Source organism: Apostichopus japonicus, chromosome 22, assembly GCF_037975245.1.
Source record: "Apostichopus japonicus isolate 1M-3 chromosome 22, ASM3797524v1, whole genome shotgun sequence".
In the NCBI taxonomy this organism is placed as follows: domain Eukaryota; kingdom Metazoa; phylum Echinodermata; class Holothuroidea; order Aspidochirotida; family Stichopodidae; genus Apostichopus; species Apostichopus japonicus.
The window spans coordinates 12,546,188-12,560,641 of record NC_092582.1 but is presented as its reverse complement, the minus strand read 5'-3'; the positions used below and the strand labels follow the sequence as shown (position 1 = coordinate 12,560,641).

At 37.3% G+C, this 14,454-nt stretch overlaps 1 protein-coding gene across 1 annotated transcript; it reads left to right on the top strand.

Moving 5' to 3' along the window:
• The first annotated feature begins 2,163 nt into the window (after positions 1–2,163).
• On the top strand, positions 2,164–14,084 carry LOC139963871 (maltase A3-like). The gene is made up of 10 exons (XM_071965075.1): positions 2,164–2,437; positions 4,541–4,720; positions 4,952–5,127; positions 6,237–6,362; positions 6,689–6,823; positions 7,860–7,981; positions 8,556–8,757; positions 10,410–10,592; positions 11,625–11,765; positions 13,434–14,084. The coding sequence occupies exons 1-10, from the start codon at positions 2,281–2,283 to the stop codon at positions 13,923–13,925; spliced, it is 1,914 nt and encodes a 637-aa protein (XP_071821176.1). The 5' UTR covers positions 2,164–2,280; the 3' UTR covers positions 13,926–14,084.
• The last annotated feature ends 370 nt before the right edge of the window (positions 14,085–14,454 follow it).

Sequence of the window (14,454 nt, the reverse complement as noted above, 5' to 3'; positions counted from 1 at the left end):
TCGAATTTGTAAAGCAAACAGCAGATATCACATCATATCAGTGAGCATGAAAATGGCGTTCCAGGATGAACAGCCTCAAAACTGTCTATGTGTGTAGTCATGGGCGTAGGAGCCAAATTTGATTTGGGGGCTGTAACGACTTGCCCAAAAAAAATAACAAAAATTTTTCCCGCGCTCCGCGCGTATGGCAAGCCGTTTTACTTTTTATTCAATATTTAATGATATCTTTAATTATTTGATGATATCATTAAATCAATTGTTTATATCAAGATTTCGAATTGTTGATATCATTAAATCAATTAATGATATCATTAATTCAATTCATTTCTTGATATCAATAATTCATTTAATGATATCATTAAATGAATTAGTGATATGATTTAAAGATATCTTTAAATGTATTTGTGATATGTACAAATCACTAATTCGAATTATTGATATGTTCATATCACTAATTCGAATTAGTGATATCATCAAATATGACGTCATATTTACTGATATCACTAATTCGAATAAGTGATATGAACATATCACTAATTCGAATTAATTCGAATTAGTGATATGTACATATCATTAATTCGAATAATTGATATGTATATACATATCACTAATTCGAATTAGTGATATCATCAAATATGACGTCATATTTACTGATATCACTAATTCGAATTAGTGATATGTACATATCATTAATTCGAATTAATTCGAATTAGTGATATGTACATATCATTAATTCGAATTAATGATATCATCAAATATGATGTCATATTTACTGATATCACAAATTCGAATTAATGATATGTACATATCACTAATTCGATTTAATGATATCAACAAATATGACGTACATATCAAGAATTCGGCCATAAATATGGCCGAATTCGTGATATGTACGTCATATTTGATGATATCATTAATTGGAATTTATGATATCAAAAATTCGAATTAATGATATCATTAAATATGGCCGAATTCGTGATATGTACGTCATATTTGATGATATCAATAATTGGAATTTATGATTTCAAAAATTCGAATTAATGATATCATTAAATATGGCCGAATTCGTGATATGTGATATGTACGCACGTATGGCAAGCCATTTTATGTTTTATTCAGTATTTATTGATATCAACAATTAATTAATGATATCAAATTATTTAATGATATCATGAATTATTTCATGATATCTGAAATTGTTTAATGATATGTACGTCATATTTGATGATATCATTAATTGGTGCAAGGAAATTATTGATATCATTATTTTATTTGATGATATCATAATTAAAATTTCTGATATCAAGAATTGAATATGTGATATCTGAAAATAGATGAACTATTATATATATCAATATTTCAATTCAAGATATCACAAATTCAATTTCAGATATCTGTATTTAAATTTATGATATCAAAAAGTATGACGTACATATCATGAATTCGAATATATATATATATATATATATATATATATATATATATATCTATATATATATATATATATATATATATATATATATATATATATATATATATTGGGTAACACCCATAGCTGCAGTACTATATCTGTACAGTTACGTGTATACGATTTATTTCGTACTTCCCATCGTTATTAAAGGCATTGAAGACGCCCCAAACCGCGTGCCGCGCTCTGAAAAAGTTAACTTTCCGTTGCTTGCAAGGGAAGTTTTCTTCTTGTCGCTACAAAATGCAGACAGTAATGAAACGTGATACCTTGTTATCTTTTATCTTGATCTGAGATGTCCATCGCTGCTATGTACACTGTGTTGTGGGTATTGACCGTAGCTGTATGTATTGACTGTACACTAGTGTCTAATTGCCAACGGTAGCAAGCTGTGTGTATTTTCTGGGATCGATGGTAGTGTCTAACAATTTCTGTTACACCTCATTCGAAACTAGGTCAGATTACCGGCATGAGACGTTTCTGTGTGCGCGAATCTTCACACCCTTTAAGGTGGCAAAGTCTTTAATGTCACGATAGGTAGCCGAGGTCCTGATGGCCGCATCCTAAATACGGCACTGAACTTGAAACTCAATATGATGCTTTAATCTGTTACCATTTATTTATAGAGTCCAATGTTCATTAAGCGGGCTATTAATTACTGTTACAGCACAGCAGCAAGTTCAGCGCGATTCTTATCCTCACTGCCTATAGACACTAGCGTTAAGCCGTCATTACGATTCTTACAGTACTCCAGTGTGGAAGCTGCTACCATCAGCTGTGATTAGTACTAGGAACGCCATAGGAACAATAATATGAAGTTAGCGACTGTATTAATCGTACTTTTTCTGTTAGGTTGTACATCAGCTAAAGATTTCGCATGGAACGAATGGTGGAAAAATACAATTATTTATCAAATCTATCCGCGATCTTTTCAAGATTCAGATGACGATGGCGTAGGTGATTTACAAGGTAAGACTGAAAACCACACACACACACATCCCAGTTTCATCAAATTTGATATAGTTAATAAATCTGTGACATTTTCCAAAAGGTACGATGATAATTCATCGAAATTAGACAACCTACTATATTTTTTGGGGTTTTTGTATTTTGTTTTTTATTATCATTCCATCAAGAGTCCAACAATGTACAATACATAATATCATCTACTTTATGACCATTAGTCAATATTATCAACAACAACCAGTAAATCATTAAACTTCAAATAAAGATTTCCAGTTATGCCATCTGATTATCAAAAGCATTTTGCTTACAATTAGTTTGATACATAAACTTTTCTTTTAGATAAAAATTCTTTAAATCAATTTTACCATAGCTAAAGGTAGGTTTCTCATTTTTAACCTTACTTTATTAAACACAAAATTTCAGAACCAGAAGGATGTTATTAAACACATAGTCTTTGTACAAATAATTTCCAAACCTATATTTTGTTGTCTACAAATGAAGCCTCACTTGCATTGCTGACGGAATAAACTCTTTTTTATCCGTCGGCCCGTTCTTCAGCTTCTGAGTAATCAAATAAAGCAGATGTTAAGAATCAGACAAATGAGAAGTAAAAAGGAACGAAAGATAAAAACAAAAAGAAGACATTTTTAAACTCTATACTGCACTGCAAAGACAATTCCTAGTTTAGTGGTATTTATGAAGTAGTTATACAAGTAAAATAACGACTTAGCTCTTTGTTGAGTGTATCATCTGTATACACACTATACTCGTGACATTCAATACATTTAGCTTCCAAACAATTTTTCAGTTTGAACCGTGACAACTTAAAGAAAGGTTCACAACATCTTTGCCAAGAGACAATGACTTCCATAGTTGCATTTCTCGTTTTTTCCTTTGAATCCTTTCTTTATGTTTAATTGAACAGTATGACTTTTAAGCCTTGTTTGAGCTTGAGTCAAGTATGTGGTTCTGTTCTACTGTTCTTAGAAAAGTTTCCTCTTAAGAGTCCTACATACAAATGTTTCTTTGTTCTTACATTAAGTTGATTTCTGTATCAATTGTTCACTTGCTCTTGTACAATACAGTACAATAAAATACCTGCTTTAAGTCTTGAGTTCTGTCATATATTTGTTTCTTTACCCACGTGTATATATACCAGTATATATATATATATATGTATATGTATGAATGTATACTGTATATATATACCAGTATATATATATAGGAATAACGGAATACTGTTACACAACTGACTGCATTTAGAGAAAGGCTGGACCTCGAGTGAGATACACTCATTAAATTAGTAAGTCATTGGAGGTAAAACAGCCAGCTGTTTTACCTCCAATCACTTACCTAAATTTATATATATATATATATATATATATATATATATATATATATATATATATATATATTACCAGTATATATATATATATATATATATATATATATATATATATATATATATATATATATATTCAGTTTTAGATACAATTCCCTAATTGTTTCCATTGGTCAGATGGTTTATTCTCATGTCAGGAATATAGAAAGAGATCAAAATATATTAGGCCTATATTTTACTTCCTCACACGTTTTGCCCCTTTCAAGAAAGAATAGAAAGAATATCTTTCTACAGCATTATTCAATATCGTTGTCTAACGAATTTACCAATCCTACTTGGTATTACCCAAGTAATATTGTCGTCACCCATAGATGATTCTTCTTCAAATAAAGTTTAAAGATTATTCATTTTTTAATTTAGTTCTTGATTTCTTAATATACTTTGTTTGACATGATGACAGGTGTAATTTTTTTTAATTTTGTGAATTGTCCATATTTACAAGAAAATTTTGAAAATCAACGTTATAAGCCAAGCAGCTATTAAGAACTCAGTATATGTACTCTAAGCGATATCTTAAACTCACTAAGTTTGTCTTTAATCAAAACTGCTGTAGGGGGGAAAAAAGCACTTTATGATAGAACGACAATATAAAAAAATATTTTATAAAACTTGATATATAGTAGCGTCATCAAATTTAACGCACACCATTTACAAGACTGTACAGAAATCAGATGTCGCGCAGTTTCTTGTACATTTTGTTTTAGGAATCAGGAGTCGTTTGTCTCACTTCCAGGATATCAATGTAGGTTGTATATGGATCAGTCCTATCTTCCAGTCACCGTTTGCTGATTTTGGTTATGATGTCTCCGATTTTACTGCCATTGATCCCCTGTTTGGGACAATGGAGGATTTCGAAGAGCTCTTGGCGACTGCAAAGAGTCTTGGTGAGTTCAGTCGTAAAATTTACCTTTTTATATTCGTGTTTATCTGCAAATATTTAAATGATATCGACAACTAACTGATGGTATCGGCAATATATCTTTCGGGGTCTGCATGACACATCTGTTTCATTTATATATAGATTTAATATATTCATGGCCTTTTCTTTTCTCCCAAGTTTGCGGACGTTTTTGATTATTTTTACTCTATGATCTAATTTTCTAATTTTACCAAAGGTATTAGAGTGATCTTGGACTTCGTGCCAAATCATTCGAGCGATAAACATATGTGGTTTAATGAGAGCGCAGAATCAAGAAATTATGCAAACGCATATCGAGATTACTACATGTGGCAAGATCCTAGGGCTGGATGCCAGCTAGAAAATCCAGAGGAGTGCTACCCTAACAACTGGGTACGTTACAGCCACGTTTTTCTGTTTGTATTAGTGCCTGTTTGTTTGTTCTTGGTTTGTTTGGTTATATTTGTTTATATTTACCTGTTCGTTAAATCGTATAGAGGAGGTGATATCTGTTGCTAGCCCATCGGGTTTTTGGTTCCTTGTTGGAAGCAGAGGAACCTATACAGTCAGGTTGGTGTGTGTGAGTGTGTGTGCGTCTGTGACACTTGCTTGGGTCCGAGATTAATCAACGACGGAGTGATGGATATTTGTTATACTTGCTGTGTAGATGTATTATAGTGAGAAAGTGTGCCCTATTGTTTTTGGCGTGGACTATATGAATGATGATGAAGGTATTGGGTCAAACGTAAAGAAAAATCTATACATTGCAATAACTCCGCAACATTTAGTCAGATTGTAGCCAAACTTGGCATACGGTTGTTTGTTAATGGCTGGTACATATAGGTATAAAATGTTTTGGGACCATCTCATAGGCCCAAATTTGTATAGCCCAATACTTTTGGGACCATTTAAGGCTCAAAATTTTCGGGCCCAATTTTTTGGGGGAAGGGGGAAAAATTTTCAAATTGCAATAACTCCACAACCTTAATTCGGATAATATCCAAACTTGAGATACAGTTGTTGGTTGATAGCCGGTACCTATGGGCGTAAATATGTTAGGCCTATTTTTATTTGTACTTAATGCAACTATGATATTGGGTGATGACATATACAACCCCTTTAATATACCACTAAGCAAGGAACCATATAGTGCCCGCTGGGCTGTTGTTGTTGTTGTTGTGTTTTGTTTTGTTTTTCATTTTTTTTTAAATTTTAATTTCACTTTTGTCACATGTAGTTTTGTATTTTCAGAGCGAAAGAATACAGCTTTTATCACTGAAAACATTAGTATAGGTAATGTCAACTCACATGCAGTGATTATTTACAACACACCATATATCCATATATGAATATTTATCAACTTCAATAATAAGGGTAACAGTGTTAAGCGTATATAGGCTATATTACTAATGTATAATATTTAATATTTAAAGAGACATGGTGACATATGTGTTTATATACCGTATCCGTTTGTTCTGTTTCTCGTTCCCTTCGATATAAAGGTAAGCGTTTTTGGTGGACCCATGTGGGAATGGAACGAAAACCGTCAACAATTTTATCTTCACCAATTCTTGAAAGAACAACCGGACCTGAACCTCCGAAATCCGATTGTGCAACAAAACATGAAGGTAAACATATATATATAGACAACATTGTTATGGTGGCATTTATGAATATATGCCTGATAAATGCTGTTGACAGTAATATGTGAAAGGATGGTAGATTCGGGCCTGACGAAAGGGGATGAGGTTCAGGGGACTAAAGCCCCGGACCTGCAGGGGAATTATATGATATTATGTATGATCATTTTCATAATATAATTAAAGGGGGGAAAATATTTGTTTGAACATTCAGTTTCTCTATAATTAATCATGTCAGCACATCACCATGTTCACGGCCATTGCATTTCCGTCGGTGTTTTATTTATTTATTATTATTTTTTTTTCTCTCTAAGGATGCCGTAGCATTTTGGATGGAGAAGGGTATAGATGGATACCGCCTTGATGCCGTTTATCATTCGTTTGAGGTACCAAGTTTGGAGGATGAGCCGGAGAATCCTGACTACGTTAAACCGATTAATCAAACCCAGGTATACAGATCTGACGCAAACGGTGGCGCATGGGATGTTGGAATATAAGATTTTATAGGCTAAAGTAAAGCGAGAGAAAAAAAATTACCCTCAAAGTAAAATGCCTGCGCAGAGGTCATAAACATAATACAAAGACTTGCACTATATGCTATAAGAACAACACCTCAACTGTATCTATGTCCTCAGAGAGCCGGAGAGGGAAGCAGGAGTTTTAAAGATTGGTGTCAATTGAGGGGCGCAGGAAGCTCTTGAGGGGAGGGGGGGGGGTATGCGATAAGGGATATCGTATTGTCAGTTTTCATTGTATACTTTAGTAAGTTGAAAAATGAAGATTGCAAAAAGGGATTCAGTGAAATTATTCTTGCAGGGGCGTAACCTGTATGTATCTTGACGTTTCTCTCAGTGGCGTAGGAAGATACTTTTGAGTGGGGGGGCTGAAGACTGATGGCCGGCCTGGGGGAGGGGTCTAAGGGGAGGGGGTGTCCCCCTCCCCTTTGGAATTTTTTGCATTTCCAGGTGGCCTCAGATGCAATTTGGTGCAATATAGCACACTTCAACACCCACTCCATTTTGTAAATTTAATTTTGTATTTTCACCTGGCCTTAGATGCAATTTGGTGCTCTAAATGAGATTTTTTTCCTCATTTGGAAATGAAAAAGGGGTTTTCTGACTTGCGAACCGGGGGGGCGGAATGATACTTCCGCCCCTCCACATTTTTCACTGGGGGGCTGGCGCCCCCAGCCCCCCCGGTTCCTACGCCCTTGGTTTCTCTAGAAACCATTAGGCCTGTCCGTCGATCACCCTAAGAAAGTTATATGTACAACACGAAACATTACACATAAGTTACCTGCATTTTTCCCGCTATATTTGAATAGTACACCGACAGCTGCAGAACCGTAAGATATTCTGTATCGTGTATTGTCTCTGCTTCAATTATTTGGTATAATTTTTGTACTGGTTCTATAGTTTGCATTATTCTGTATTATTTGGTGTCATTTGTTTATTTCTGAGTGTCCCTTTCTTTTCTTCTACGTAGGAGCAATATGATAGTTTAATTCACACCAAGACTACGCGACTTCCAGAAGTTCACACCATGTTGAGAGACTGGAGAAAAACAATATTCGAACCATTTTCGGTTGAAAGTCAGGACCGATATATGTAAGTGCAAACGGTGTGAACTAGCAAAACCAGATATGTGTAGTTTAATTGAAATATGAAACGTGTGCATGTAAGGTTTTCCAATAGCAGGGGCGGCAAGCGCAATAGCAGGGGCGGCAAGCGCAATAGCAGGGCGGCAAGCGCAATAGCAGGGCGGCAAGCGCATGGCCCCGGCCCCTTACCCCCACTCCCCAGGGCCCGGACGTTCAGGGTCTAACTGAACACCCCCACTTAACAGTGGGAGATGGGAGGCAATCGTATGGTGCCAAAGGGTCCCAGTGTGTATTAATGTAGCACCGTGTGTAACGCTATACATGTGTGTACTAAAAATGCCCTCGGTGTAAGATGTGAAAACTTCAAGTCGCGTTTTTGTCGGGCCATAAGTGCAAGCTCAAACATGTATGACGGAGTATACTTACAACAATCACAACAATAACACTACAACAACAACAACGATATCGTTTATTTGTCGAGATTAACTAGTTCATGTAATGTTATCAATTATAGTTCATAAAGTTTGAGTTTGTACAGCATCACCTTTATAGCCGTACTATTTATTTCTGTAACAATAAAGGTTTATGGTTACAGAGGCTTACGACCCACCTGAAGATCTGGTAGAATATTACGGCACAGATGAAGAGGCGGAAGCGGACTTCCCTTTCAACTTTCAACTGATTTCGTTTTTAACGGAAGAAAGTTTATCCGGGCAGACTGTATACGATCTAGTAAATCCAGTGTTTGTACACCTTCCGGAAGGACGTTGGCCAAACTGGGTAGTAAGTATCCGCGACTGACGGGAGGGGATGAATGGGACCATTAGGTCTTGGGACCCGGAGTCCATTAGAGGGCCCGGAAAAAATGCGTGAAAAAGATGAATGCATTCTCACTTTCATAATATAGTTTATGGAAAACGAAGACTTCATAAGGGGGCACGGTGACATAACTTCCCCCGGAGGCCCGACATGGTTCTCGACGGTAAAGTAGTGCATGGAGCTAAACATGAAATCACGTATTTAAGTAGAGACCACGCTTATAATTCAGATTACGAAGTATGAATATAGTAGGGGCGATCCAGGACTTTATAAAGGATGTAATGTGACGCTAGGGTCGTTGAAGCCAACACTCGTGTAGTGGGGGAGGGGGGGGGGGGGTTGTAGAAAATCTATATGTTGCAAACTTCCATTAACAGTCTACGGTTTACTTCAGCTGCATGAAGAATCACAACTTTCCCCGTTCTCTGCGCATATTGCAAGATGTACTTTATAATGATGAGTAATGTAATGTAAGTATAGGTTATAGTAAGTTATCATTTTAATGATTAACACGTTATGATAAACAAGCGATATCACGGCCTGGTGACGCATGCAAGATATAGCTTCGTTTGAACAAAATGTGACTGTTATAAAATGCCAAAGTCTAACAGATCTGTCACTTCTTTGTTATATCGATGATGTTGTGTAAACTTAGAGAACCTGACGGTTTGAATATACTAGCAGGATCTTCATGAGAGATTAACTGGAAATGAAAACAAACTTCGAACTCATCAAGAGAACACAGGTGCAGGTGGCAATTGATTAATTTGTTTACACATCTTTATTTATTGTATTAGAGGGTAAATTACACGTCTAGGATGTATCGCTTTATAAGTAAGTGCCTAATGAACTATAAACTCAGTATAAACCGTATTCTTTGAAATCCAAAGGTTACTCATAAATAAGTAATGTAAATTTCAGTTATGAAAAAAGGAACTATATATGTATGTGTTCGTATTTTACAAATAGCAGGATAAAAAAATTAATAGGGATGACTTGAAGTTGATCACCTATAATGGCGGAAGGAACCAAGCAGAATCATAATGTACATACGGTTAATTTAAATAGCCGAGAAGGAGAGAGAGAGGGGTGGTGATTTTTCCCGATAAGTATACACCGTTAAAAGCACTTTTCCTATACAAGTGGACATGTTAGTTGTCTTATTTTGTACATCTTCATTGTGCCAAAGAAAAGCAAACATTTGGTCGAAGGGGTGGGGGGGGGGGGGAGGTACCGGAAGGGGGAGGAGAGATTATCCATCTTCTTTTCCGATCCAGTCTCCGACATTATTAAACAGAGGCTTTAACAAAAATCAGACGTTAAAGAAAAACCTTCGCGGTATTTTGTTGCTGTTGTTGTTGTCGTTGAATTGACAAAATTTGTCTGATTCATAGTTCGTGATATGAGTTCCAGTATATCATTTACTTCGTTAGTTAGAGAATAGAGACACACCTCGTCATTAAAATCTGTGTAAATGTGACGGTTAGGGGGCTCTGCAGATACGTAACTGCACTTTGGAGGGACACGATACATACATGAGTTGTCAGAGCAAGCTCAATTCACTTTATATACCAGTATATATCATGTGTGATTAAACTTTTTACGCTCTCATCTAGGTGGGTAACCATGACAACTTTAGAATATCAGACAGACTTGGCGCCAAATACGTTCGTGCGATCAACACATTGAATTTACTTCTACCGGGAACTGCAACGACTTATTACGGGGAAGAGTTAGGAATGGAAAATATTTATGTATCTTACGAAGATACCCAGGATCCATTCGCTAAAAATAATCCGGTAAGTTTCTTTTTAATAAATTCTTCAGTTATTTAATGTGTAACGTGATACTTTCCCTTCGTGATTCATTATAATTTAGACAAACAACATAGGCCCATATACCGTAATACCATTTACTGATGGAGTCTACACTAATGGAAGAAATAAGATAAGTTTCAACAATACATCAACATATTTTTTCTTCAAATAGACGTTTTCCATAAACCGAATGAATTGAACAAAGATATTCAAAATAAAAGTTGAACGGAATTATACATCAGGAAACTTAAAATATATTTCGGATTTGGTTGATAAATTTTCGATATGGTATCTCCAGACGCCCGGATATGGCACTATCATGCTTTCAGATGGCCCGGAAATGGAAGAAGGCGTCCATCGGATATCTAGAAGATGAATATAAGTATATATAATGGACCCTATAAATATGATACACTGCTGGGTCCGTTTAGTCTAATGCACACTATATCAATAATAGCTACTTCACCGGCCTACGAACGCCGGCGGTCGGTTTCAGCTGGCGAGTAGGTTTTCTTTCAGATACTTATCACTGGGCCCCTGGGCAACACCGGGGCCCGACGCATCTGCCTTAACCCGCCGCGAAGGCTTGTAGCAGTTTTGGAAAACCCATTTGAAATGTATTTTAGAATAGTTATAACCGTGCATGGTCTCCACATCCGTACGTGATGACATACACTAAGCAAGACAACACTTTTAGAAAATGTGGTATCATTGCACAATGCCTCCTTCCCCTAGTTTTAACTATGTATAGTGTGTTCCTTAGTGAATTTTCTACGTTGAGTAGTCTCCATGTTGTCTGTAGCTTAAAACTAGGATAGCAGGCCCGCCGGAAAGTTGCAAATATTTAATGCAATTTAGCTTAGGCCTACTATTGAAATACCAAATTGAAGCCATAAAATCCATCTTTGCCCTTAACCCATTTAATTTACAAGAGGACTCGTAAAATCTGCGACAGATGTTATTTCTTAAAGACTTGACAGTTAACTACAGACTTCATTCCTGGTTATTTAACAGTGTTGCTGGGAGGAGTACACACGTGATCCAGAGAGATCACCGATGCAGTGGGATGGTCAGGAGAAGAACGCTGGTTTCAGTAACGCAGACGAAACGTGGTTGCCAGTAAATGAGAATTACCAAGACGGAATCAATGTTGCAGTAAGATTAGTTCATTATGAGATATCGGGTACCGTAGGGGCAAGGGAAGGATCTAAGCGGAGCAAAATGTCCTGCAACCCCCTCCCCCCTACTCCCCCCACTCTCCCCCTGAAATGTGTACAAATGAAACGCTTGAGCATGGACATCCGGACGCATCGACGTCATGATGGTGGATGGGGTGGAATAACTGGCGGAACCAGGGCCTTTGTTTGGGAGCGGCCAAAGTGTCATTAGAGTGATATGGGGGAGGGGTCTAAGGGGAGGGGGTGCCCCCCTCCCCTTTGGAAAATTTTCTATTGCTGAATGCCCTCAGATGCAATTTGGTGCGACAAAAGTGTACAATGGTGATGTTACTTTACTTCTAAAAAAATGTTTCCCAGGTGTAATTTTCTAAAATATTTATGAAACAAAGTTGGGATCATCTTTCTCAAGAAATTTTATTTCTCATAGGTTATAATTTCTTACAACCAGCCTGTAACTGCAAAATGGTGTTAACTGTAAATCCTCATGCTCATACATTTACATAGCTCCCAACTCTTGAGAAGGCAAATGCTGGTCCATGCCACGAATCGCCGTCCTGGGGGGAGGGGTATAAGGGGAGGGGGTGTCCCCCTCCCCTTTTGATTTTTTTTTTGGAATCCTGGTGATGCCAACATGTAAAATGGTGGCACTTAGAAAGGCTTTTGTCACCCAAAATTTTCTGAGAAATATGCATTTTGTTGTGTGTAACATCAATAACTTGAATAGTAGGTGATAATTCATTCTTTCCCGTGGCATGAAAATGTTCACTGCTCACCCCAATGAAAAGAAATATAGGCTAATTTGAGGTTCAAATGATGCTGTAAAGGAGGTTTTATACTCTATTATGCTAAATGCTAAAGAAATGATGGTTGCTAAGTCAAAATTTGATGCAAATTTTTTATGTATACTTGACAATTACAATGCGGTTTTTTCGGACGCTTGTGCGGGTCAGCGGGTTTGGGTGTTAGAATGCGGGTCTAATTCCCGCGAATTGCGGGTCAGTTGGGAGCTCTGCATTTAATTTTAAACCAGAAAACGAAAAGGTTTAGACTAGTCTACCACTGCTATTCCTCTCGATTTTTTAAATTTCCAATCATATGATTTAGCGGATGTTCGGAAACACTTTTTGGCTCACCTTTGGGGGGGCCATGGCCCCCCTTGGCCCCCCCTTGGATCCGCCAGTGGGTGGAATGGAGTGAGGTGGTAAAACCTCACTTTTTCGTCTTCGTTTACCTGTTAACCGTCCAAAGAATTAACCTATTAACCGGTTTAGAATAACAAATAAACCGACTAACGGTTATTTTTAACGACCATTGCCACCCAAGTTATTTGTTCGATAGCAGTTTACCTTCTATAGGGGAAGAACGCTGGTTAATTTTGATGCCATGATAAATGACACGTGAGGATGAATAAGAACAGAGATGAATAAAGATTTACGGTATAGCCACCCCTCCCCTTCAGTGGGATCTGAAAAATACATTATGAAGACAGTTAATTCGTTAAGAGCAGAGAAAGGTTTTGTTAGACCTCTGGTCGAACCAGTTAGCTAAGGTAATTTTAGTTAAGTTTAAGAAAAATTGGTTTCCTCAAATAGGATAACCAGAACCATTATCTTTTCTTTCGTTTTTTCGATTATTCGTGCAATAGGTTCAGAAGTCCAATTCTTCCTCAACTCTGAACCATTACGCAACTCTTGCCTCAACGCGGACGACCACATCGGCCTTTCAAACGAATCACTTGACCTACGCTATGGTAGACGAGGATATTTTCGCCTTCTTCCGCTTCCCTGACGAAGAGGATGCTAACGATGCCGTTTACCTAGTGGCGATTAACTTTGGTGACGGTCCGGTTACCCGTAACTTTGTCACAGCGGCTGAGAATAATGGAGTCGATCTGCCGGAGACCGGTGATATACGAATTAGCACCGGAATGGACAAGAATGACCAAAGTGCCGACTTAACCGACTTGACCCTTGCTTCAGGTGAAGCCCTAGTGATTGAAGTTGAAGCTAGCAAACTTGTAGAAACGACCGCCACCCTGACTCCGACTCCGACTCCAGATGGAGCAAGTCAGTTAGGCTTGAGCGCTCTGCTTCTAGTGACGAGTTTAGTATTGTTTTTCTCTGTACGCCTATTTTAAGATTGACGCCAATACCGTAGCCTGCTGGGGTGGGGGGGGGGGGGGTTCGGGGAGTGTGAAGCTCCCCCCTGAGATTCTGTACATCCTGAATGAAAGTAGTCCTACGATAATGTGGACGCCTTGACAGTATCCGCTATTTCAGTTAGTTTTAACGAAATGTTCATAGCATTTCTTCTGATGTAAAATTAGTCAGAAGTGTGCAACCACAATATGATGGTCCCTTTTGAGACAATGCCCCACCCACTAAAACATTCTTAGAAAAGGCTCTGGTGTAAACGCACATCAAATGCATCACCATGTTACACGGACGATACATAGTGTTTCTCGATGTTCCTCAAATGCCCCCCTCCATAGAGTTTCTACCCAGCACTGGACGTGTTGAACATTTGAGGACTAACAGAAACATTTATGTGGGTATTGCCTGCATTTACCTTAATTCTGGTAATAATCGAACACTAAAGGGACATCGTTATTTGCTTCTTCTTTGCGCATATAAATCAAAAAAGAAAGAAACCGAGGGGACGAATTT

Bases quoted from the DNA above. Each gene is read 5' to 3' on its own strand.
- LOC139963871 (XM_071965075.1), top strand. From the start codon at position 2,281: ATGAAGTTAGCGACTGTATTAATCGTACTTTTTCTGTTAGGTTGTACA. The intron at 5,128-6,236 runs GTACGTTACAGC...TTCGATATAAAG, and splicing joins AGTGCTACCCTAACAACTGG to GTAAGCGTTTTTGGTGGACC. The intron at 6,824-7,859 runs GTATACAGATCT...TCTTCTACGTAG, and splicing joins AACCGATTAATCAAACCCAG to GAGCAATATGATAGTTTAAT.